This window comes from Rousettus aegyptiacus, unplaced genomic scaffold, assembly GCF_014176215.1.
Source record: "Rousettus aegyptiacus isolate mRouAeg1 unplaced genomic scaffold, mRouAeg1.p scaffold_m13_p_16, whole genome shotgun sequence".
NCBI lineage: Eukaryota > Metazoa > Chordata > Mammalia > Chiroptera > Pteropodidae > Rousettus > Rousettus aegyptiacus.
Window position 1 is genome coordinate 21779896 of NW_023416291.1, and position 26229 is coordinate 21806124.

The 26229-nt window shown below is 39.3% G+C and overlaps 1 protein-coding gene and 1 pseudogene across 6 annotated transcripts in view; both read left to right on the plus strand.

Annotated features, from left to right (window-relative positions):
- MSRA (methionine sulfoxide reductase A) overlaps positions 1 to 26229 on the plus strand; it is a 329836-nt gene that overhangs the window by 126909 nt on the left and 176698 nt on the right. For all 6 annotated transcript variants that reach the window (XM_016160905.2, XM_016160906.2, XM_016160907.2 and 3 more), the window contains one exon: positions 15712 to 15780. In XM_016160905.2, coding sequence (XP_016016391.2) covers positions 15712 to 15780 — 69 coding nt within the window. The remainder of the gene's footprint in view (positions 1 to 15711; positions 15781 to 26229) is intronic.
- Positions 11571 to 11689, plus strand: LOC118612686 (annotated as a pseudogene).

The window sequence follows — 26229 nt, forward strand, 5'->3', positions numbered from 1 at the left end:
TTAGTAGTCACTTTTCCTTTAGTAGTCACAAGATTTTGTTCAGACTATTTTTTTTAGGATGAGACACTAGCAATAAGGCGCAGGGGTGTATTTTGGAAAAGTGTTTAGTCTTCACTTGATTCCCACCGTGGTGCATTTCAAGTGAATGAGAAAAAAGAATGGAGAACCACATTCAGGTTTTGAGCACTCCTGCGTTTACATCTGTATCCATTTCCAGCTAAACATTTGTGTAAGCTGTGAGGTAAGGGTTGAGGTATGTTTGTCCCATATAAATATCAAGTTGTTCCAACATCATTTGTTGAAAAGACTCTCCTTTCCTTACTGAGTGACCTCATCACCTTGGTCAAAATTCAATTCCATACTCTCTATTCTGTTTCACTCATTTATAAAACTGTCCTATAACAATACCACACTCCCTTGTTACTATAAGATCAGGTAATGAATTCCTCCAACTTGTATTTCAAAATTGTTTTTGCTATTTTAATTTTATTTATTTTTCCAAAATATTAAGATATAATTGACTTATGGTATTGGTTTAAGGTTTACAACACAATGATTTGATATATGTATATATAGCAAAATGATTACCACAGTAAGTTTACTTAACATCTATTACCTTACATAGTTATAATATTTTTCTCGTGACGAGAACTTTTAAGATCTACTCTTTTAGCAACTTTCAAATGTACAATACAGTGTTATAAACCATAGTCACCATGCTTTACATTACATCTCCAGAAATTACTTATCTTATAAATGGAAGTTTATGCCTTTTGGCCACCTTCACTGATTTCCCCAAACCCCATACCCGTGCTTCTGAAAACCCCCAATCTGTTCTCTGTTCTATGAATTTTTTTTTTTTTTTTAAGATACACAAATGAGATCATATAGTATGTGTTTTTATCTGACTGATTTAACTTAGCATAATGTCCTCAAGGTCCATCCATGTTTCAAATGGCAGGATTTCCTTCTTTATGGCTGAGTAATACATACAACATCTTCTTTGTCCATTTATCAATTGATAAACACAATTTTTTTTCACATCTTTGCTATTGTAGATAATGCTGCATGAGGGTACAAATATCTCTTTGAGATAATGATTTTACTTCCTTTGGATATGACCTCAGAAGTAGAATTGATAGATCACATGGTAACTCTAATTTTAATTTTTTTGAGAAATTTCCATACTGTTTTCCATAGTGCTGAACTAACTTACATTCCTATCAGCAATGCACCAGGGTTCCCTTTTCTCCATATCCTCATCAACACTTGTTATTTGTTGTATTTTTGGTGATAGTCATTCTAACAGTTGCAAAGTGATATCTCATTGTGGTTTTCATTTTCCTTTCTCTGACGATTAGGGATATTGAGCACCTTTTCACATACCTGTCGGCTGTCTGTATTCTTCTTTCAAAAAATGTCTATTCAGGTCCTCTGCCCATTTTAAAAAATTGAATTCTTTTTTTTTCCTGGCTATTGAATTGCATGAGATTTTTTTTTCTAAAAATTAAAAAAAAATTATTTTAAAAAACATTTTGGGTGACATTAATTAATAAGATTATATAAATTCCAAGTGTACAATTCTGTCAACTCTATACAACTGTGTGGTTTTTGTCTCCTGATTGGACCCAGACTGCTACACAGGAATTTCTTCAAGTACTATATGAATTGAGACTTTTATGATCTGTGGATTTTGTCCCTATTTTCAAGCAAGGTAGGAGACATTGGTATGTATTCAATTGGTATTTTTTCTCCTCTCACTTACCCCGCTCCCCATGTATTTTAACCTGGGATTAAACTTAAGTGAGGGAGGGGAAGACCAGAGTGTGGTGAGTGATATTTCTGCAAGCACTGAAGTTCAGCGAACAGTGAGCCAGGAATGCAGTTTCATAGATGACTGAATTGATCAGCTCCAGCTTGACCCTCCCAGTGTTTCACAGTCATTAGCAGCGATATTTAGAGTTTCTCGAGGTACAGTAAGAACAGGAAATAATAAGATCCCACTATGTTTACTGCTTAGAATAAATGTACTATGACCTTAAGATGTTGTAGATGAAGTATCCAGGCTAATAAAATAATTCAGTAACAGCAACAATTTTATTTTTAGATTTGATTTTAATTCTCACAGAAAAAGAGAAAAACCGTATTTCTTAAAGATAAGCTATGAATAGAAATAATCCTGCCCTCTTTTTACTTCCATCTAGTCAAAGAAAAAAGCCCTCAAAGTCAACCCACCAAGGAGTCGATGAAACAAAATCCCATCAAAATTCCAACAATTTTCTTCCCCGTGGTTAAGACCTTCGGCATGAATTTCAATTTAGCCTCCCTGGGAATTTTGGGAAAATATCTTTCTTCATTGTTTTTGTAAGCCCTATGAGGCAGAGATATAACTTCCCCAAACGAAACAGCAGGAAAAATAACTAACCATCCCCTGGATAATGCAAATGAATAGAAATTGTCAGAATTATTGCAGAAGTGCTAAAAGCCTTACTCTAATATTTTAGACACTGTTCCCACCTAGACTTTAATGGTTCAGGAATGCCTGTTTTAGCAATCTTAGCATACCAGGGAACAAAGTTTGTGGAGAAAATAAATTACCTAGAGATAGTCTTCAACTTAGAAATGGATCATATTCCGGGGTTAATTTTTAAATCAGACTGCAAATGTCTTTTTTTTTTTTTAGTAGAAAACAGTTTGTTAAAAGATGATTTTTTTTTTTTTTGGTTTATGTCATCAGTTTTCCTTTGCTAAAAATTGCATTATTTTTTCTTTATTAGAACTTGTTAGTGTATTAATGATCTACTGCTATATAATCAACTATTCCAAAATCTAGCAGCTTAAGAGAACAATTATTTTATTATCTCACAGGTTTTTTTGGGGGTCAGGAATCTGGATGTGGCTTAGCTGGGTGCCCCTGGATTAGGGTCTCTTGGGAGTTTGAAGCCTGCTGTCAAATGAATTTAAGAGCCACCTTTCCCCAGCTGAGCCTTCAGATGAGATTGCAGCCCTTGCCAGTCTCATTCGAATTCCAGTCTGGGAGACCCTGAGCCAGAACTACCAAGCTTCCCATTCTCATTTGAAATGAGACCACTGAATTTAGAATGTACCTTGCACTTGAACAGTGGTTATTGTACAACAAGGAATTTCCTTCTGTCCTTGGGAGGGAACCTTTCTACAATGAGGAATAAAGTGGAGATTACTTTCTATGGTTGAGTTAGTAGCTGGGTAGGTTGGAAAAGCAGGGAAATTCTTTTTTCTCTACTTGTAGCTTGCAACCACCTTGACCAGTATGAAAGGGTATGTTTTTGATGTTGTAGGGTAGAACTTAGAGTACATTTTCACATGGAGACAGTATCCCATAAATGGTGGCTAGAATCCTAGGAGTTGAGTTTGAGACTTGTTATAGCTTGACTAGGCCCTTGTGGATTAGCTCACCACCGTTTATTACAGCATGTTCATGAGAAAATGGATTCTATATCTCAGATGTCCATCTTATAAATATGCTTTTGAAAAGTGACTCATTTTTAAGTTGGGGACTTGCCTGTATTTCATTAGGTCCTCTCTAGCTACCTTCCCCACGGTAGTTTACATTTTGAGCTATCAGCCTTTGGGGAAGATAAAATGACAGAAAATAGAGATTACTGTAATTTACTCTTAGCACTAAGAGCCTGGCAGACCTATCAAGACATAATTTTACTCAAAATCAGATTTCTTCAGGGCTTACACTGAAGTCCCTTTATAGTTGCATTATGCTAGTTCACAGTCATCTTCTCCTTTTGTAGAATTCTAGGATCTTAATCAAGTACTTCCAAAAACACTTGATGAGATTTAGTCCATAAGAACCATTTCTGGCAAGCCTCACACTCCTCTTCAGCCCGTGTCTACATGGAAGCCGATGGCTGTCCAGCTGAGAGATTACGATTCAGGTCCTGAGTGGGTTCAGTGGAAGACTGCTTGCCTTGGCCTCCCACACGCTTGACATTTTCAGACGTGACTCTCATTTTATTCAGCAATGCTTCAGTCAGTTAGCCATTAGAGAATTCATGCAGGATCAACCCATTGCTTTGAATAACCAGGGGTCCGTTTGAGCATCTATTCAAGGCAGATAACAAAATAGGCTTTGCACTGCCACCTCTAATCTCTGTCCCTTCATTAAGTTAGATGACCAAAAGCATGTTTTAACAGCCACTTACTGTTTCCAGAGTTAAGATGATCAGTTTTGCATTACCCTTTCATGGAACACAGCATAAAAACATCACAAAATGCCTTTCTGTGTCATTCGTAGAATGTAGTTGAAGATTTTGTCCTTGGTGTTTCTTTATATGAATATGTTCTGGGTTATTTAACTTCCCTTTCTCAGCCATGTGACCAAGTCTACTCTCTCAGAATGACAGGTCCTTAGGGGAAATTTTCAGAGTGGATGATTTACATGTGTTGATTTTCTTGTGAGTTGAATTTTTTTTTTTTTTAATTTCCTAATTTGTTGAGAATCAGTTTCAGGCTTCACAGTAAAAAACTTGATTTATCTTTTTTATTCTGAGGGAAATATAAAATATTTCGGCTGCTTTTAAAATTAGAAATGGTGAGTATAATTTCAGTTCAGTAAATCTAAAATAGATTTGAAAATACCTTATCTTCTGTTATGGGGGGAAAATTATAAGGGAGAACAAAACAGAGAATGAAAGGCAGGAGAGACAGAGAAATAATTAAAATATGTGCCAAATTCCAGTACAGCAGAATACTTGCTGGTGCTCTATCTAGTCTACCTTCCTTCCTCCCTTTCTCTCACTTCCTCCCTCCCTCTCTCCCTCCCCTCTCCTCGTCTTCCCCCTCTTCTTTCTCTCTCTTTCTCTCCTCTCATCTTCCTCCCTCCCTCCTTCTCTCTTCTTCTAAAATAAAAAAATGTAAACCAGAATCATCTTTTACTTTTAAGTAAATATTGTTTTAATTCCATCTAAAATCCGGTACGGTTGATCCTCTTAAAATCCTTTCTCCCTTAAAAAGAGAAAAGTTACCATATTGCTTTGGAGAATGCAGATCAATTAGAGAGGAAATGGAGTGATACCTCTATTTTGAGACCTTTGAGGATACTATAAACTACCCAGAATTTTAAAGCTGGGTTGCAGTTCTACCACTGTGAGATACAGGTGGGATCATCTTTGGCATTTGTCCTAGGCCTAGATAAAATGTGAGCATCAGGCTGATTTGAGCTCAGGCCTGCTTGCCTGCTGCTGGCCACTCCTGTGTCTCAGCATGGCTCTCAACCCTGGGAAGAGGCTCTAGGAATGCAGGGGTAATAATGGGGTAGCAAAGACTGGGTACATTAAAAAAAATTTATTCCTATTTTCAAAAAAGTAATACCTATATCTCATGGAACAAAGTTTAAAAAGTAAAAACCGAATATTAAAAAAGTAAATTGTAGTATACACATTATACTGCCTGTTGATTTTTTACCCCTAGTGAACAGCGTATCTTGAAGATAGTTCCATGTCTATACCTATAGAGTTACCTCATTCTTTATAACGAGTGCATATTATTCCACAGCATAGGTTATTTTATGCAAAAGATTGATGCCTATCTTTTTACAAATAACCCTGAAATGACTATCTTTGTAGATAAGCAAAATGTTTTGTAAGAACTGATCTCTGATGAATTTCGTTAATCTTCAATGTTAATGTTCCATCTCTTTGTCAATATTTTGTGCTCCTTAGAATCTTTTGTCTCCCTCTTACCCCAACAACAGATAGTAATTTAACGAATTGAAAGCTTATCAATTCTAATGAAAGCCAGATTAACATCTGCGTTTGTATCTATCACTATTTCTCTTTCTTCTTAAAGGCTCATATTTAGCTGTATCTCCTTCATTTCTAATGTGAAAAGAGAATCGAGACAAGTTTCCTGTCAGGTTTGTGACAGCATAGTCCATTTCAATTAGGAACTTCCATTTAGAAATAAGTAGAGTCATAATTCTTTTTCATGAGTGAACAGCAACAAGAAAGCAAATAGATCTGACCTTATACTGAGCCGAGCCTGCTTTGTGGTGCTGACGAGGGATGTTCGGGGGGTGAGGGGGGAAGGTTGGTGCTGGTCTGGAACAGATTGCAAGGGGAGGTCTGGGCCAGTCAGGCTCAGCTGAGCATAGGGCCCCATCATTTATCACTGTCAGAGGGAGTGAGGGTGGAGGGAAGGAGGAGTTACTGGACCATTCCTGCCTATTGCCTGACTGACAGCTGATGGTGCCTCATACATCCATCGAGATGCAGTGCGCTTCCTGCTGAAGGCCGCTGACATGTTCACAAGGAGGAAGAAAGAAGACCTGCTGCACGTTGTGGTGATTCTCAAGAACCATGTGCTGCTACCTTTCTGTGTGGTGCATAGAACTGTTAGTAGAAGCACATTTAGTGTTATTAGAGGCATGCAGTTAGGCTGCATAGTGATCACAGAATTCTGATGATAGGATGAGAAAATGCCTCTGTGAGTCTCATGCCTTAATTATAGTCACAGGACTGGGATATTGCACGACACTGATTATTTTAATGTGGCAGAACTGACATCGACAAATGCTGGAGAGAAAGTAGATAACTTTGCTTCATCCTTGTGGAAGGGACTAAAGTAGTGCAAAGCAAAGCCAGAGAAGCCAGGGTCCCCTACAAGTATTTAAAGGGCAAAACTTTGAAAAACAATACTAAAAAGTGTGATTTCCATATAATCTTTTATAGATATGTTTAACATTCATCTTAAAAATCTAAAATATGGTTTCAGATCAATGGGAAACATGTATCAGAATAAAAGAAAATCATTTCGGTTTACAACCACGGTTTCCATACAACTTTTTTCAACACTGTTATTCATAAGGATGTCACATTTATCAGACTGACATAAAGATTTTAATCCTTAAAATAACCTTATTTTAAATGGAATTTCTAGCCTCAAGAATATCTAATTTTGGTAGTCATTAGGAATTACATGTGTTAAGAGGGGGTAGGGAGATTTCATAAAGGTCAGGTGGAAATTTTCCATCAATTAATATTATATGCTTATCACAGATGCCTAAGTTAGACATGGTTCTTAAATGTGGCAATTAATAATGGTATTACGAAAGTGAAAATGGAATTCTTCCCAAGTGAAGTGAACAGTGATGAAATACTTTTATTGGGATAATGACTTATGAATTGGGAACTCATGCTAGTCTGGTAATAGTAGGGTAACACGATGCTGTAAGAGCTGTAGGCAGTGCAACCAACACAGAAGTCTTGCGTAGGTACACCTGGTGAGCAGCCCTAGAAAGTCAGGAAGGGTCATTGCCGGTTGAAGGGCGAAGAGAAGGCAGGCATTGTCTTACTCTCTTTGTATCTCCGACAGTAAGTCCGGTGCCTGGCATGTAACTGATTTTTTTCAATAATTGTTTTTTGAACTGTGGTGTTGTTTGGACAGAATGTGGATCCCTGTGTATTGACTTACGGGGGCGGATATCCCCTCTACCCCAGTCCATCTAGCAGCCTTCATTCCCTCTCCCTTCACTCGCCTTCCTTTGACTTCATAAGCTTACGAGCCCTACCCAAGTGAAGAACAATGTCCGAGATGGCCCTCAGGATTTAGTAGGCCAGTGATGTAGTTGGTCTGAATTTGTCGGAAGTCCCTGAAAGCTCCAACACTGTCCCCCAGGGGGCAGTGTCTTAAGGAGCAAGCAATAGAGTTCCAGGGACCCACAGCCCTGGAAAGAAAAGGGCCCTCTGCGGAGTCCTTAAGTGATCAAGCAGGAAATCTCTTCATTGGTTATTTTCATTTAAGAGTTTTTGTGCATTCCCTTGCTCTTTTTACTGAAAGAAAACAGAGGAATGGGACTCAAAAGGAAAACATTTAGATTCTTTACCATTTGAAAGTGTACATGATAGGATCTAGATTTCTTTTCTGAGTTTGCTTTTTAAGTTTTGTCTCCTTTTTATAATTTATAGATTATCAAAGAAATATTTGCTTTAAAGTTTGGAAGTACATAAAAGTATTAGGAAGGAAGAAAACTCTACCATAACTCAGCATATAGAAGCAGCCACTGTGACATTTTTTACCCTGTTTCCTTCTAGTCATTTTTCTGTGCCTTTGTCTTAATTGGGTAGGATACCTTTTTTTATATCTTGCTTTTCCTCACTTAACTTCACGATATTACTATTCCTTGATACCCTGAAGAAAAAAAACCCCACAACTTTTTATGATCCTACTTTTAAAATTGCTATGTAATATTCCGCCTTAGGAGTATGTCACAGTTTACTTCATTATTCTCCTTTCTTTAGATCATTTAAGTGGTTTATAGTTTTTCACTATTGTGAACAATTCTGTTGTTAACATCTTTGGATAGCTTTGCCTCCGTTCTGATTATTTCCTAAGGTAGATACCTATATTTGGATTAATAGCTCAAGGGCTTAAATGCTTTATGCATTCCTCCTGCACATTGTGAGGTTGCTTTCCAAATAGATTGTAGCTGTTCCCACAAACATGAGCGTGTGTGAGAAAGCTCATCTCCCTCCACCCTCCTTGCTATTCAGCATTAATTTTGTAAGGTTTGCCATTTTCATGAATTAAAAATAGTTTCTTATTGTGTGGTTGAGCATCTATTCATGTATTTCCTTGTTGTTTATATATTTAAATTTTTTTTTTTAAGTGTAATGTGTGTTCCTGGCGTTCTGTACTTCCTTTACATCAGTGGGGTTGCTGTCTTTTCCAGAATGGTGGAAGCCTGCCTGGGGAGCATGCAGTAATTCCAGGGGTGGTTTTTAGAGGGCCGCTGTCTTACCACCTGCACTCTAATTGTGAATCCCCTGCGGTCCTTTTTTTCACTCTCCCGGGCCTCAGGAAACACAGAAACACAATAGGATCATTCTAAGCTAGTTTTTCTTGGGAACAGAAAAGGACTTGTGTCTGAGGGTGTGTGCATTTGGTGTTGCGTAGTCACATTCACGGTCTTGTGCATTGAGCAGAGCTCAGAAAATACAGCAGGTGTATTATCAAAAATAAATAGGTCCTATGCTTACATAATGCTTTACTGTTAAAATATATCCTCACCCTCATTGCCTTTTTTAGCTGGAAATCTTCCCTTAGGGTTCTCTCAATAAGTTTGTTGATTAAATGGATCTCCATGAGTGCAGGGTCCATGACATTTATCTTTGCTCCTACAACTCAGAATATAATTACCAGTGGATATGAGACAAAGACCCTGCCCATAAATATTAGCTTATGCCTCACCAAAACCCCAGCACAGGCTGGGGTTTAGGTATGGCCTTGTTCTGCCCTGTTCTGCTTTTTACATTGTGAACTTTACGTTGTGAAGTTTCAGGTTCTTCTCCAGAGAGGTGCTGGGTGGTGCAGGGGCTGCTTGAGCTGGGTGTTGGCTCCTTTACTGGCCAAAAGATGCATCTTGGGTTTGCTGCACCTGGAGCAAAGGGAGAAGGGAGAGTGGTGGTGGTGGATAGGTGGAGAACAGAGGCCGGCCCTCAGGCCGAGCAATGCCCTTCCAGGAAGTTGCCCACCACCACGTAATTTCTTCCCCTCCTCATATACAGAGCACACTATTGGGAGAAAAATCCATTCTGGGTTGACTTTCACCCTAAAACACCATAGCCAAAAATTATAGGAATCATAAGGGACAAAAACAACATAGAACCTATGTGTCTCTGGACCAATGTGACTAGAAGCATCATTACCTATCCTTTCCCAGTGCACCTGTCCCATATTTGAGTGACTGGGTTATAAGCTCATCTTCAGGACTCCTCCTCCCCTTCCTTTACAAATCAACACTTACAGTCATCAAATCATCGTAAAAATGCTGTGGAGGGCATCTTTGCAGCACCGGGGACCAGAATGCTTGGTCAGTGTGGTCAAGGGCTCCTCTGCTGGAGACAGGAGAAGCTAGTCCAAAGCTAGGGCTTGTGGGCCACATGTGAACCCTGCTTAGTTCCAGTCCATCTTGTAACTTTGAAATACCAGGAATGTGTGACCTGGAGAAAGAACCACAAAGAAGCACACAATGGGAGAGACCATGAAACCATATTTTGTTTTGAGGCTTGACAGGTTTTTATTGCCATGTTAGTGGATTCATAGCAACATGGATGATGGATAGTAGCACATGACAAGTATGAGCTAGGTTTTTACTAGATTGATAACATGACTAGGAAGGATTCGCACTGCTAGCTGACCTGCAGCTCTGAGGCTTTCGTCTGCTACGAGGCTGTCCCAGTACTGGGGTGATTCTGGGTCCAGCAGCTGACCAGGGCTCCCAGGACAACAGCAGCAGTTCCTGGAATCTCTAGTTAGGTAGTGTCACCATGATCACCCCGACTGGACAAGATTGGACCTGAAGGAGAATACTGAGGGTCCAGGAGCCTACCCATCGGTCCCCTGCTCCTCTGCCATTTACCTGTCGGATCCCCTCACTTCCCCCTCATCCAGAAGATGTGAGTTTTAGCTATCTCAGTTTGAGCACAGGACATGAAGATAATCACTGGTTGATTTATGTCTGAAATTGCATTATTGCAGCTTCATTATCAAGTAGTTTTATTGTATTTTTTCCAAGGAAGAAAGCAGTCATAAAGTTTGAAGTGCATTAGACACTCACAAAAGAAAAAGTCAGTATCATCTTCTAAAGCTTTCGAACATGCCCTTCCAAATCCCCTTCAAAATCTCTCCAAGAGTTGACTTTGACCCAATTTTGCTCTAATTAACCTTGCTGCTCTTTAAGCAGTGGGCTTTCAAGATAAATGAAAATCTATTCCTTGTCCTCATATACCCTTGACTGAGGACACGTCATGGCCATCAGCAAAGGTTGTGCTCCTGAAGCATGTGGCTTTAGAATGTGTCTGCACAGAGCAGAGGCAGGGACATCTGCCCAACCAGCCAGATTGGAGGCATCCACCCTGCTGTGACTAGGCAACAGACGCCCCTATCCGAGACCTCTCCCATCTTCATTTCCTGCTCTGCTGGTAATCAATAGTTAGTGCCCAATCAATGAGTGACTTTTCTGTTTAGAGAGTTTGATTGTTTCTATGATGAAATGTGCCACCAATGTTGAAAAAAAAAAAAGAATTATAAATGCTCGTTAAGGTCCCAGGTTAGTCCCCTCTAAATCTTATTTAACTGATGTAATGTGTTTAAAGGATCTCTGCCTTCTTGGCTCCCAGGTACTAGCCTTAGCAGAGTTGCGCTGGGAAAGTGCCCTTAGAAGTTCAGCCTTGATTTCCAGGAATAGAATTACCACTGCTTGGTTCTTAAGAACTTGCTGTTTTTCCATCATGGAATGGAAAGTAGGACTCATATTTCTCCCCATCCTTTTATCCCTAAAGCTGTCTATAGAGTTTTGGAGATTTTCAAAGCATCTTTATTTTTATTGCAATCTATCATGTGGAAATGAGAAGGAAAATGACTTCTTTCTTTGTACCATCTTTCTGTTTTATTCACTTAGACCAGGAATTACAAAATGATTTCATCACACATACTTTCTCTAAATAATGAAAGACTCTCTGTGGTGCTAAGTTGAGAAAGGATTTTGTGGTCACATTAGGAGACTAAGAAAGTATGCTGTGGTCTATGGCCATGCTACCCTGAACACGCCCAATCCTATCTGATCTCGGAAGCTAAGCAGGGTTGGGCCTGGTTAGTACTTGGATGGGAGACCACCTAGGAAGACCAGGTGCAGTAGGCGTAAAAAACACAAAATAAAAAGTGAGGGTTTGTAAGCTGACAAGGTCCTTGCAATCTGTGAGGTCAACCAAGGGTTGCCTTGCTTTAAAAAAAAAAAAAAAGTATGCTGTGATTGATCAGCGATGTTTGCCGAGGGCACGGAATCAGAGGATAGGGAAATATGTGCCATGTATTGTCCATTCCTCATTTTAATCTTGTTGTGAAAAATGAAGTTCACACATAGATGAAAATACTAGGCTAACAGTTAAGTAGTGTTTACTATGTGCTAGGCGCTGTTCTAAGTATGTGTACACACACACACACACACACACACACTCATTTAATTTTCAAAGCAACCTACAAAGTAGGTACAAATGAGGAAACTTACAATGAAAAAACTCTTACAGATGAGGAAACTGAGGCACAAAGAGGTTAAATGACTAAGCCAAGTTTCTATAGCTAGGAAGTGAGACAGCTGAGATTCAGTCAGGTAGTCTTGTTCCAGAGCCCACGTCCTTAGCTACTGTTAGTGTACTACTTCTTGTGGGCTAATGCTACTTCCAGGGACTAATGTAGGACTCATCTACAGTTCAGAAGAAAATGAAAAATTGAGTTTGTAGACTCTGTTATCTTTGGGCCTCAGGCCCTAGAATAAAAGACAAGGCAGGGTCCAGGGGAATGTTAGCAGTGAGCAGAGAGTTACATTTGAACCTTCTCCTTTCTCTCAAGTTCAGATGGCATTTCTAGTCTTTCCACCTCTGCTTTCTCAGATAAGAGGAGGCGAATGGGAAGGGAAGAGGGGTGGACATTTAAAGAGTAGAATAAGGAATTCCTTGGTCTCTGGGACCCCTGGCTCAGGAAACTATTTCTGAATGGCCATTTTTAATGATCATTTTTGTACAAGGGACACACATACGTACACATAAAGGGAGATATATTTTTGGTATATCAGATAATATATCTTCTGTAATGGCTAAAGAGAAGCCTTTCAGAACTGTTTGTGCCTTCCCTTTTTAATTAACCACTATTTATTTAATACATACCCTATGTTCTGTATATGCTAGGATTGTGGATATGATGAGCCCAAAGAGAGATGAGCCCTTGCCTCCCTGAGCTTACAGTCTACTCATCCAAGTAAGGACGAGGTGTAAGGTGCAGCTCTGGTGAGTGCTGCGAAGAAGGTCATTGGTCTCAGGAGAGCAGTATAGCTATTATAAAGGGAATGAGGGACCAAGGTGGCCAGACCATGTGGGTCTTTGAAGGCCACATTAGAATTTTGACTTAGCCTCATCGAATGGGAAGACATGGAAGTGGGGGGTAGGTTGGGGAGTTTGTATCATACGATCAGTTATTCTTTCTTTTCAAAAGGTAATTGTGGCTATACTAGGAAGAACAAATTGGAGAGGGGGGTGTAGAAGAGCTAGAAGCACTTGGAAGAGTCCAGGCAAAGAGGCCGTAACAGTTGGGACTGGTGAAGGGAAGAAGCAGAAGGATTCTTAAGCTGTCTGAAAGGCAAAATCAGCTAGAGTTGGTGATAGATTAGATGCAGGTGGTGAGGGAGAGAGACTGGGCAAGAAAACTGGCAGGAGGATGGCGGTCCTGTTTTCAGAGGCCGAGATGCTGGAAGAGGGTCAGTTTTGGAGTGGAAGGTCATCCTGTGTTGGAGGTGCTTTTTGCGCTTTCCCAGAAGAGATGTCAAATAGGACACACTTTTTTTGTGGTAAACAGTAGCATTTTGGCTGGGCTATAAATAAGCCTTGATGGACTTTCCTGGGAAACCGAGTACTAGGGAAAGTGTTTTTTAATCTACAATTTTGTCGATTTTTAAAAAAATTCAAGTAACATATTTCCATCTAGAAAATAAAACTCTAACCATGTCAAAGGAAATTAATAAAGGTAAATATCTTGCATAATTAATAAAGTAAATATTTTGGTTATTTTCATTTTTGCCTGTTTCTCTGGCAGTTTCTCCCTATAAGCGTTCATATTTTAATTAGTTGTCATTATAATCTATATCCAGTGTGTAATAGGATTGTTTTCACTTACCAGTACCCAAAATAGTTTTCCACATTCCTATATATCTCCCAAATGTTGTATTTAAAATATGTTGCATAATAGTCCATGCTTTTGATAAACCATGGATTATAATTTTCTAAGCAATTTCTCTACTTTTGGATATTTAGTTGATTTTAAGATTTCATTATTAGAATATATTATAATGTGTATTACTTTTTTTTTCGCTTGTATTTTTCCTTAGATTGAGATCTTTTGAGTGGGATTAGTGGGTCAGAGTTCAAATGGTCTTGCAACTCTCGATGTGTGTCGAGGCAGACGTTTTTAGAACCACTGCCAGGGCTGCGGAGTGCTCACCATAGAAGAGAACTGTGACTTCCACCTGGGGCCTTATTACGATTCTATGGACTTGTGGCCTGTGGTCCTAACATTATTACTGAGTACTTGACAAGGTCCCATGCCACCTGGAACCTTTTGTCTTGCATCTGCTAATTGTGTCAGTTAGTGCCTAGAGATTACTACCAGGCTTGCTCTCTCATTCATCCTGGCCTGGCTCCTTCCATCCTCCCAGGTGTTCTCTTCCTAGGAGAGTGTCTCAAGTACTGAAGAACTGGTGGAACCCCTCAAAGTGCTGGTATCCTGAAGGGATTGTCTAACTGGACGGAGCCCTGGAGGCCTTCAGGTCCTGAAAGACTGCAGGGCACTGCAGAGGCTGCCCAGGGCTCCTGTGGGTTTGGCTGCAGCTCTCGGGACCTTCCATGACCTGGCCCCTGCCTACCGGGCTCTCCTTCATTACCATTGATTCCCAGCATATCACTTCTGCCACGCCTAGGCTACACTCTATTCTGCACAGGACAGAGGCTTGGTTACATCCACTCCTGGCAATCACTCAGGTTGCTTCCTTCGCCTCTTCAAATGTTGCCTCTCCTTTGACTCTATGTTAGTTACAATTCATCCAGGTCGTGAGCTCTGACTTCCCAACTCACTGTCCTTCTGCAGCGAACGCTTATAATACCTTTAGTTCCCATTCCAGGACTTAGCACATTAATTGTAAGCTTTCTGGTAAAGCTTGCCTTTGAAGCTTTTACCTTTGGCAGATGACTGTACCCGAGACCCTACAGAGCCTAGCTTTAGTGCTGAGCCCTTTGCCGGAGTTCAATAAATCCAGTGTGACCCATCACATGAAAATCTATGTGCTGCATGATGCAGCGTCAAAACATTTTAGCTATTCTTCTGTTATGGATTTTCAACATAAATGCCCATATTTAAAAATTGCTGAGGCTATTATTAAAATACGTACAGATGGACCTTACTCAGATATTTTCTATCTGGTTACCGTTTGGGGATTATGAGAACAAGTTAGTGTTGGAAAACCAAAACCAGGTCTCTTTTGTTTCTGAGTCTTTGGTATGCCCTGGGGCGGGAAGGATGATTGGTAGAGGGCATGAAGGGTAGTAACAAGCCCTAGAGTATCTGTCTGTGTGTAAGAACGTGCGTTTAGCTCCCGGGAACAGTGCTTGAATTATGTTGAAATGATGTGTTCTGCTCTTCTGCTTCTTGAAAAATTGATCCCAATGTGACCCTGTTGTCTTTATGCCTCACTTTAGTGATTGGGTCAATGTTCTGACCATCAGGAGTCCTTAAGGGAAGCCGCCCCAGTTCACCTTGGAACCTGGAGCTCCCCTTGTTCTCCAGGGCACAGCCTGGCACAGTGGGGACCCTCTGGCTAGGATTCAGGAGCTTTCAGGCTGGGCTGGCTCTGCCACCACCGGCTCTACAGTTCTGCATAAGGTTGGGCTCAGCACACTCATTTATAAACTGACATGCTGAACCAGACCATCTCTAGGCTCTTCTGTAACTGAGATTAAAAACAAAATAATTGAAACTCTCTTAAGAGGGTAAGCTTTGGTGCCATTTCTAACTAAAAATGAGAAATAGGCTCTTTGACACATTTAATGACATGTGTTAGTATGTGTGTAGAACTTTACACTTAACTTACATTTCTTTCTTTCTTTCTCTTTTTTTTTCTAGCCAAACATCATGTCAATGGCAACAGCACAGTTGAACCTTTCCCAGAGGGAACACAGATGGCTTTATTTGGTAAGATATCAACTCTGAAAGAAAACCCAAACTGTGTGCAAAGACTAGTGCCAAATTTCTGAGTTTTAGCAAGTGTCCTCAGGGCTTCAAAATCTGGGCTCTTCTAGATATTTACCAATCATTGGAGCCAAAAAACTATTGAGTTCTTAGTACTTCTGGGATCAGAAAAGCTCATTCTATAGAATTTAATATGCTTTCTTTTCTCACTTTGCAAACCAAATAGCAAACTGTGTATTTGCTATTTCTAATGTCCACACTGTGAATTACCTGATAATTTGGGGTTTGAGTTTTTCTTTCTTAGGAGGGATTTTTTTTCCTCTTACATTGATGTATAACTTTGTTAAAGGCTAGGATTCAAGTAGTTTTCAGTTGTTATTCCACAAAAATCAGAGTGAATGATTTCTTTCTTCTCCATTATGAATTGAACGTATTTCTTAGGAGAAAGCATCAATTAAAGTGTTTTAAGCAGAATAAAATCTAATCCTCGAGTATGTATTTACAATGTACAATTATGTGGCTGAGCAGAACTTCTCTGTAGAGAGGTCCTTTGGAATTCATAGTTTGTCATCTCCATACTTAATGTCACCTAAACTGTCTTCACAATGTCCCTGCATCTGGCACTTGTTCCCTTCCTCCCTCCCCTCCCTCTCTTCCTTTTCCTTCCTTATTCTTCCTCGCAGCCCCTTCTTTTCGGCCCTTCTCTTCCCCTTCTCTTCTCTTCAGCAATGCCCTAGGACCCATTCCCAGTCACCCTCTCAGGGATTTCCAGCTCTGTTCTCTGGATTTTAAACTTTTCATCAATTCCAGTTTCTTCCCCTCTGCCTTTAGACAGGTACTGTGATCGCTCCCATTCTAAAAACCTGAAGACCCCTGGCTTTCCCCCTCCCCTGGCTTCCATCCTACCTTGGTATTGATAGTAGTCTCCTGCAAGGGTGTTTAATGTAAAACTGCTTTAAGCGCTGACGTCTCTTTGTGCTGGAAATTAGTCTCAGGACAACCCATCCCTAAATTAGCCTTTCAGCATAAAATGCTGCCGTGATCCCAGAGATAGAACCAGAATTAATAATCAACGATGATCAACAGTTGGAGAGTTATGAAACAAGGAGCTCCTTCTGCCTGGCAAGGTGTTTGTAAATCTTGTTTTATATGGGCTGTCACCTTTTAAAATATAGTGTTTGGTGGTTAGAAATTATTATGCTCAGAAATTTAAATGGAGAATTTGATTTTCATAGAAAGAAAGCATAATAGACACTCTAAAAATGTGTGCTAAATATTTGATTTGTTAAAGTTCCTCTGAGGAATTGTGTGCAGATGATGACATTTCACTAAGTTGTAGGCCTAGCACAGTATCTGTTACCAGGGGACAGCAAATGTCACATCAATGTTCAAAGCATTCTTTGATGATTATTTTTGTCTTTGAGATTTTTCAGCCTCTGAGACATGTTAGAAAGTAGGTCCTGTGTCATGTTGGGAAATGTAAAATGTGACTGACCTATCTTAGCAGGTTTCCCTCTTTCGTGGTGTTGGAGGAAAACTTACTTCCCAAAGGACAAACCCGATCCGAGGCAGGTCAATGACATTGTTCGGCCACAGAATTGGAAACACCCATGAATAAAGCCCTGCGATGAGATTATTCTTATTTTTTTTTTGTCACAGGTTTGGTTTTCAGTGGCTTCCCCAAAAATCCAAACCAAGGCCTTTCTTTATTGTTTGACTTTGGGCAAGCAACTTTCTATCTCTAAGCCTCAGTTTTTTCCCTGTAGAATGAGGAGGGTGACAGAGTGCTCTGAGACCCTTCCCTTTGCTTCTGCGTCTTACATGCTCAGGACCAGAGGCAGCCCCTGAGAAGCCCACTGTGAGTGGCCAGAGTGTGTGGATTTAAAAGGGATGACTCAAGTGCATAATTTCTACAAGTGCAGAATTATATACATTGTAAAACACAACATCTTTTAACATCTAAGAATTTTTACATTATTAGAACTGCAGTCTGACTCTTCCAGATACTTAAATTAAGGCCCCTATTTTGGTGAAATATATGCAAGCATTTTCTATTAGTGTTTTAAAAGCTGTTCTCTCTTATATTCCTTGCCCATCTGGTCTGAGGTTGGTGAAGTGAGGGAGCTGTTAGTTTTTGGGGTGGGCTTCTTTCATTCTGGGTTATTTGTAGCTATATGGAATAGGTTAAACTAAGTATAGCTCTTGGCTCTTTGACATATATTGGGCATTTAATTCTCCCAGCACCTTGCAAGGTTGGCAGAGTTATATAATCTATTTCTCAGAGAAGGTCACATGACTTATACTAGGTTACTCAGCCAGTGAGATGATGGAGCTAGAATTTCAGTCCAAATATAACTGACCCTGAAGTATATGCTCTTTTACAGAGTCCCCTGACTCTTTGCACAGGTCGAAGAAGACTTGGGAGAGTCTGGTAGATTCAGAAGTAGTGCCTTGTAGCTAAGATCCATGCACAAAAGTAATTTCTAGACAAGCCAATTTGGTAAATTGTTTAGTGAAATTCTGTAGATTGCAGGGTGCTCTGGAGGATTTTTGAGACTTCGCTTTTGCCAGGAAATTACTGCTTGTACCAACCTCTCCTATCATTTATCGTTTTATTTTTCTTTTTGATTTTAGTAATACATATTAACGTACAGGAGAATGTCTTACACCTACTTGACTGTGAGTTCACCAAAACAGCAATGGCACTTTTCTACTTATTCAAACTCATTCTTCACTCTCAGAGGTGTTAATATTTTATACCTAAACAGTATCACCAGTTTCAATTTCATTAACTATTGATTAATCATTTGAATGTATCTTGCTGTCTAAATAGGAGCTTTTAAATTTAATCCACTCTGAAAGTGGCCATTGAACTGCCATTAGGTGTTTAGATTGGAGTGGATAATGTAAGAAAGGGCAGGGCGATGCGCGGGGGCACATTCTCTTGTGAAATAAGACATGAGTGTGTTACTATATCAAACAACCAGAATATGTAAGTGGTTTCCTAGTTTCTGGCATATAATCTTCACAGATCGATTTTCAGATTTTCTTTTGTGGCCCATTGGTTAGTCCTTGCCTTGTTTTTCTGTGATCATAGTCCTCGAGCTTCTTTGTTGTCGTCTCTCTCCTCTGTATTTTAGGACAATGATAATGAAGGTAAGAGGCCCTGCTCTCCCGTTGGTTTCTCCTTGTCTATGTGCAATGCTTTCTTTCAAGTCAGTGGGAGCCTCTTTTCACAAGCTGGAGAAGCAGAACTGAACATTGTGCAATTACCTAATGTCTTTGTTCCTGACCGCTGACAGGGCCCCATGGCTGTCGTCCCTTTAATCCTCCAACAGCTCTGTGAAGTGGGCATTGTTGTGCTTTTTTAGAGACAGAGAAACTGAGGCACCTAAAGATGAAAGAAATCTGGTCAAGTAGAGGGAGTGCTTTCTCAGAAATGAGGACATCCACATTACACTTGCCAACGTGCTGTGCCTGACTTAGAAAGGTTTCTCTGGCTCCCAGTAACTTAATGAAAATGACATCCCATTGGCACTGGGTCACTCCATCCACACAGAGAGCACGGCCTCCGTCCAGCCTCTCCGTGGTGGTCATTCTTAGTTGCTCCGTGGTGGAGCACCTATTCGTTTTATTAAAAACGTTCAGTAGTCAAGATTTATTATTTCAAAATAAAATAAAGCGTATTAATTGAGAAGAATGCAAAGAAGTAGGGGGTTGGGATTCCAGCCTTAATTTGTGAGAATTTGTAATACTATTTTTAAAAAGAAATACAGTTTTTAAAAACTTTGAAGTATATACTTGACCATAAAATTTATCATCCAAACTAGGATACTTTTGAGAATGAAAAGGGTGCTGTTTAAAATTATGTTAAAATAGTGAGGTGTAAACCTGAAGGATTTCAGACAACTGGGATATGATGTGCCCTGTAAAGAGAGTTTATAATATAAAATGTTGTGCAAGAGTAACAAATACACATTGAGTAAAGTTGAAATTGAAAAATAATTAAATTAGATATATAAAATGAAGTAAACAAGTGAAAAATTAAAATGCAATAGACTTGACGTTATATAATATAGCATCAACACCAGTAGTTATGTTAACTTCCAAGATTTTACTTGATATATATTGTTATATTCTTTCTGAGCTACTTGAAATTAAAAGTTATTCATATTTATAAGATGTGGTTCATAGCACTTTAATAAGAGATGGGGAATTGATCTGATTATATTCTTGCAATTCTAATATTATACTAATACTGTCCAGTGATGTTGGGTAATGAACTCTTCATCATTGGAAGTATTCAAGTGACAGAGAGGTCATTCCCAACCAACTGGGAAATGTTACTAAATAGCCTTTAAGATTCTTTCTTCTCAGTAATTGAGAATTTACTTTGTTTTAGAATGTTAAACCTTTTTGAAAAACTACTTCTAACTTGAAATTCTTTGATCCTATCATTTAGAAACCCATATCCAGCCTGCTTGGTGAGAGGTAAGATTCTGTAGTAAGAGATCATAATGTTTAGGAATTGATACTAAGGGACAACAGCAGAAGAACCTCAGTGAATTCTTAGGGTTGGCGTGGTTTTTTTTGGCTCCCGGTGGCCTGACAGCAATGGCTCTGTGAACTCAAACTCCTGCAAAACATGTTCTCTTAGGGCTGCTGAAGGGGGAGCAAAAAATAATTCAAGACATCATGAAAATGTGCCGATGATCTCGTTACATACCTCTGTTGATAGCCAAGGTGCCAACAATTCACTAGACTAGACTCTTTCTTGAAGCTATTTGGAAGGACTAATTGCAGAGCAAGGGGCCAGTGGCTGTCGAAGCCCATAGATGCACCTCACTCTGGGAGACTCGCCTTCAGTGCCCCAAAGAGGAATGAGCTCAGTGCCTGTAAGATGAACCAATCACAAGACAACCCCCCCCCCCCGCCGCCCACGTGAATTGGAGGTGATTTTGAAACAGCTACAGTTATTTTGTCTGCCAGCCAAGAAAGCAGCATTGAAAGCAGCAGGCAATATGTCAGACTTCAAAGGAAAGTATATTGGTGTCTCATTGGCTCGAATCCAACATTATGTTGGTAAATAATCAAATCCCGGTGTGGCATATTTCTCCCTGAACCTTGACTGAGAACTATTGAAGACCATTCCGTGAGCTGTGGAGTGGCAGTCACTCATTCTAGGAAAAAGGCCAGAAAGAATGACTTTGAAATGTGTTTATAATTAACCAAACAATCTAAATTCACAAGACTGTTAGAACAGCAGGCTGCTAACTTATGCAAACTTCTTAAGTGATGAGGCACTTGGGGAAACAAAAATAGGCCCTTCTCCCATGGTAAGCCGAAGCACCTTTAAGGGACAGTAGTTAGTTACTTGGAGCCATGCTTTAAGACACATTGTATTTTATATATCTTTTCCATGTGTGATCATTTCAATTTTAATTTTCTTTTTGAGTGTGGAGAGGTCAGACAATATAGGGAAGGAAATGAGACTTTTCGAAGCCTGTGTTAAAAATCCCTTTTGGCTTTGCCTGGCTGGTGTAGCTGGTCCTGGAGAGCACAGCTGGAGTCAGGGAGGGTCTCCTGGTGGGGGGAGGGAGGGGGGAAGTATATTTAGAAGATGAAAGTTGGAAGGCGGGGGGGGGGGGGGGGGATCCCTGTGCTTAGAGAATGGAACTGAGCCCATTGTGGAAAGCAGTAAATCAAATGTTTGATAAAGTCATACTTCACTTGTTTAGAGATCATGTATCCATCAGCCTCAAACATTTGGAATGCATTTAAGACCCAGAAAATAACCCCCCACCCAGGAAAAAGTTATAGAGAAGTCCTAAAGAATTCAGAAATCGCATAAGTCTTGCTGTGTGATTCCAGCCCCATTCCACATCTGTAAAATGAGGGGAAGAATATTTTTACCTTATAGGGTCATTGAATGACTGGAAATTGGAAGTTATTTATGTTTATAAAACCTGGCTCATAGCACTTAATAAGAGATGGGGAATTGATCTCAGAATGTCAGGAGCTCATCAAGGTATTTAGGATAGGGTGACAGAGTGTGCTTTCGGATCTCAGGTGCCGCTGCTCACTCAGCCAACCTGTGAGGGTGAGGTGCTCCCTGCGGGTCCACCCTCTCCTCCCAGTCAGAGCTATCTGTGATCAAGGCCCCAAGCAGGTGACCCCAACATTAGTCAGTTCCATTTGGTCCCTAGTCTCTGCTGCCTAAGACCTAATGAGTCCTTTAACTCAGGGATTTTGAAGCGTTTAACAGACAGCATTAGTTGAGAACTGATCCAATATTGGCCGGGTACTGGCCAGCCCTTGCTAAACTTTCTATTAGGCCCACTGTCATCACCGGTCTAAATTAAATTATCGACTGCTTCCTTTTGAATCAGCACAGAGCTCTCAGAAAATACCATTATTTCTCTTTTGGCCTCAACTATAGAGTTGTTTAGTTTTGGCTAATTTTTGCACTATCATCAGTAGTAAACAGTGACTATCCAATTGACCAACTTTTTTATTTGGTTTTGAAAATAAGAAAGATTTACTTAATTTATTTGACAAATATGGAAGAAATTTCTTAAATTCCTGCAGAGAAAATATGCTTAATAGGATATGTAGGAGAAATAATCATATTTCCACTGTTTCTCTGTTAATTAATGTTTTTTAAAAGAGAAACATGGATATGGAGAAAAACAAAAACTAAAAAAGATAATTGTTACTCAATTTAACTCAACTAGCATTTTTAAGAAAAATGCTGAGCCCCATGTTGCAGATAACATAAAACAGAATATTCTCTCTCTTGCTCTCATTCTTCCCAACCATTTATTTTGGACCTTGTTATAAAATGAAATAAAGGAAAGTTAAAATATATACAAGACATGGGAAAATAGCATATGTTAAAATTAGGTAAATATTAGACCATCGAAAAACATGAGAAATGAAATATACAAAGAACGTATACCATAATACAATGTAATTTATAAAAGTTGGCTCTATATTTTCTGACGGTAATGTAAAGACCAGTTAGTTGTGTGATTAGTTTCAGTTTTTTTAAATTTAGTAAAACGTATAATATAAAATCTACCATTCTAACCATTTTTGAGTGTGCAGTTCTGTGGTATTACGTACATTCACGTTGTTGTGCAACCATCACCACCATCCATTTCCTGAATTTTTTTTTTTATCTTTCCTAATGGAAATTCTTTATCCGTTAAATAATAACTCTTCATTTCCCCTTCCCACAGCCCCAGGCAAACACCATTTTACTTTCTGCCATTATGAGTTTTATTACTCTAGGTATCTCCTATAAGTGGAATCATTCAATATTTTTTTTTTTGTGACTAGCTTATTTCACTTAGCGTGAAGTCCTCAAGGTTTATCCATGTTATAACATGTGTCAGAATTTTCTTCCTGTTTTAAGGCTGAGTAATATTCCATTGAAAGTCTATACCACATTTTGTTTATGCATTCATCTTTCAGTGGACACTCAGTTGCTTCTACCTTTTGGCTATTGTGAATAATACTACTATAAACATGTGTGTTCAAATATCTCTTCAAGACCCTGCTTTCAGTTCTTTTGGCTATATACTCAGAAGTGGAATCATTTGATAATATAGTAATTCTGTATTTCATTTTTTTGAAAAACTGCTATACCATTTTCCACAATGGCTAAACTGTTTTGTATTCCCATGAGCAAAGCACAAAAGTTCCAATTTTTCCACATCTTTGCCAACACTCGTTATTTTGTTAATAGCCATCCTAATGGTTATGAATTGGTGATTGATTTCAGTTTTATTTAATGATACTGAAAATCTACATTCTTGGGGGGATTATAAGATTTCTGATTGTAGAACTAGAAAGAATTTTCTTTCAAGGATACGTGTAAGGAGGACACTGTATAATGTAAGACAGTCAACAGTGCTGCTAATAATAACCTTAGAGTAACCACCATGTGGACATTCGTGAGCTCTTGGTCACACTGCTCTTCGATTTGGACTCCTGACATCCATCAGGGACAACTTGGTTCACATGCCCCATGGGTGCCACAGTGTGCCTAACCTAAAAGTTATTTGTATTGTTTCAAACAGTCAGTTGACTAGTTATCTTTTAGAGAATTTTCTATCAATGTGATTCTCTAAGTAGGTTTTAAAATATATTAATTTTTAGTTATTTATTGTAAAAAAATTTCAAACGTATGTAAAAACAGAGAGACTAATATAATGAAGCCTCACTTTCTCAACTTCAGCAGTTATCAGTTAGGGCCAAATGTGTTTCATCTAATTCCCACTCTCTCTTCTCTACCCCAGGTTATTTCAAAGCAAATCTGAATATTTTGGCATATATCTCCAAGAGAGCAGTTCTTTTAAAAGCATACCACAATGCCATTACCGTATTAAAAAAAGAAAAGTTTCTTGGTATTATCGAATATTCCATGAGTCCATATCTTCATTATTATCTCAAAAATAGGTTTTCAAACTATTTGTGTCAAGATCCAAATGAGTTCATACATTGCAATTGGTTGATATAAATATTTAGTCTTTAAATCTATAAATTCATCTCTCTTCCCTTGCAATTTATTTGTTCAAGAAATTAAATAATTTATTCTGCACTGTTTCCTTCAGTCTGGATTGAATGATCATGTTTGTCAGGCCTCTATATTTTCTACAAATTGGGGAGTTTGAGGCCTGATCAGGATCCATAGCTGGGGTGTGTAAGCCATTCAGGGGGCATTTAATAACCAGTTCTTTCCCTTTTGATGAAGTTAGCAGCCTGTGATGATCACCACCTAGATTCATTATTTTATTAGAGGCTGCAAGATGGAGACATTTTAATTCCAGCATTTCTCTGTATTTATGAACAGGAATATTTCTATGAAAAGAAATTCACCTTTTATCAACTATATGGTTACCTTGCCATCTCACTTAATTAGGAAAGCAGTTTCATTTTTTCCCCACATTTACCATTTGCTCCATGTATCTGAGCGTGGGTTAAATGTATATTCATGATGCAGAAGCATATATAAGCATAGTTGCTTAAGTCAAAAATGATTGAACAAGTGATGGAAACCTTTTTAATGTGACTGAATGACCATTTTCACTTGGGCATTTAACCAAATTATTGACATTTGTAACCATTTGGTCAAATGCTTGAAAATATAATCACAGTAGACAGATTGCCTGAACAGATTTGGGTAAAACAAAGAAGCGCACACATAGTCAGGTGGCAGAAGGTCTTGTCTCTTGCAAAGCTGGATCTAGGGAGCAGCTATTTTCCCTCCTGTTCTCGCCCCAGATCTTGTGACTGGGGAACACGCTGCCTTGCGGGCCCCAGTCGTGAACCTCCGTGACTCAGGATCAAAAAGACGGGTCCAGAGAGGGCCTGAGAGCTGGGGGTTGTCTCATTTCTAGATGTGGAAAGCTTTCAAAATATTGAAATGATGGAAGTGGATAAGCAGCCAAGAACCTCCCCAGGAATGCTGCCCACCTTAAAGATGAACAGCTGGGCTGTAGTACCTGGAGCACTGTTTCGTGCTCTGGCTTCATATCGTGAATGAATCTGAGGGAAGCTGGAGACATATTTATCAGAGTGCATTCTCCATTCTGTCTGCCTTCCAGTTTTCACAAAGTAGGTACAACTATCTGTAGTTCTCATTGCCAAGCATTTTGGGATTCAAGAAGGAGAGCTATTTACTGACCCACTTATTTTTTTAAAATCACATTTTATTTTTATTCTTATTTCAGATATGTTTACTTGTAAGTTGTCTCAAATTCTTCTTTTGGAATGATGCTGTGTATAAATAAAGTAAACAAAAGTAAAATAATTCCCAAGAATGAAATTTCTTAGGTCCAGTACAACGTACAGTTATTTTTAAAGGCAATCAAAATCCAGCAGTGCCAGTTCTGTTTTTCCTGGAATAACTGGAGATGTTATCACTGAAACCCTAAGAAGGTGAGATTCAGTCGAAGCAACATATTTGATTCATGCTGGGAAATAGTTGTTTAGCTCAGCATACCTTTTGCCAAAATAGTGTGAACAAGGATGAAAGGCCCTGTGGGCTTTTCCTAAATTCTATAGAATTTAGTGCCCACAAATCCCCAGGTGTCCGTGTGGACCAGGAGCTCTCACACGGAGCATCTTTCATCTTCCTCTTGTGTCACCAGTGCCCCAGGACTTGGACAAAATGTGGTAGTCGACTAGGACGGAGTTTCCTCATTGATCCCAGTGACGTCGGGGTCGACAGCAGTGTTTGTCAAGTGTGTGTCTTTCTGCGTAGGTCCCGGCATGTATCCTTCCACATCTCAGATGCGATTCCAAGACCCATGGTAATATGGAAAGAACTCATGATGGTTTATGGTAGACCTTATCATGAACAAACTCAAAAAGATATTTTAGAAATATGCTTACCAGAAGATGAGTGAAAATATCCTCACATGTGACTTTCCAGAATCAAGTTTA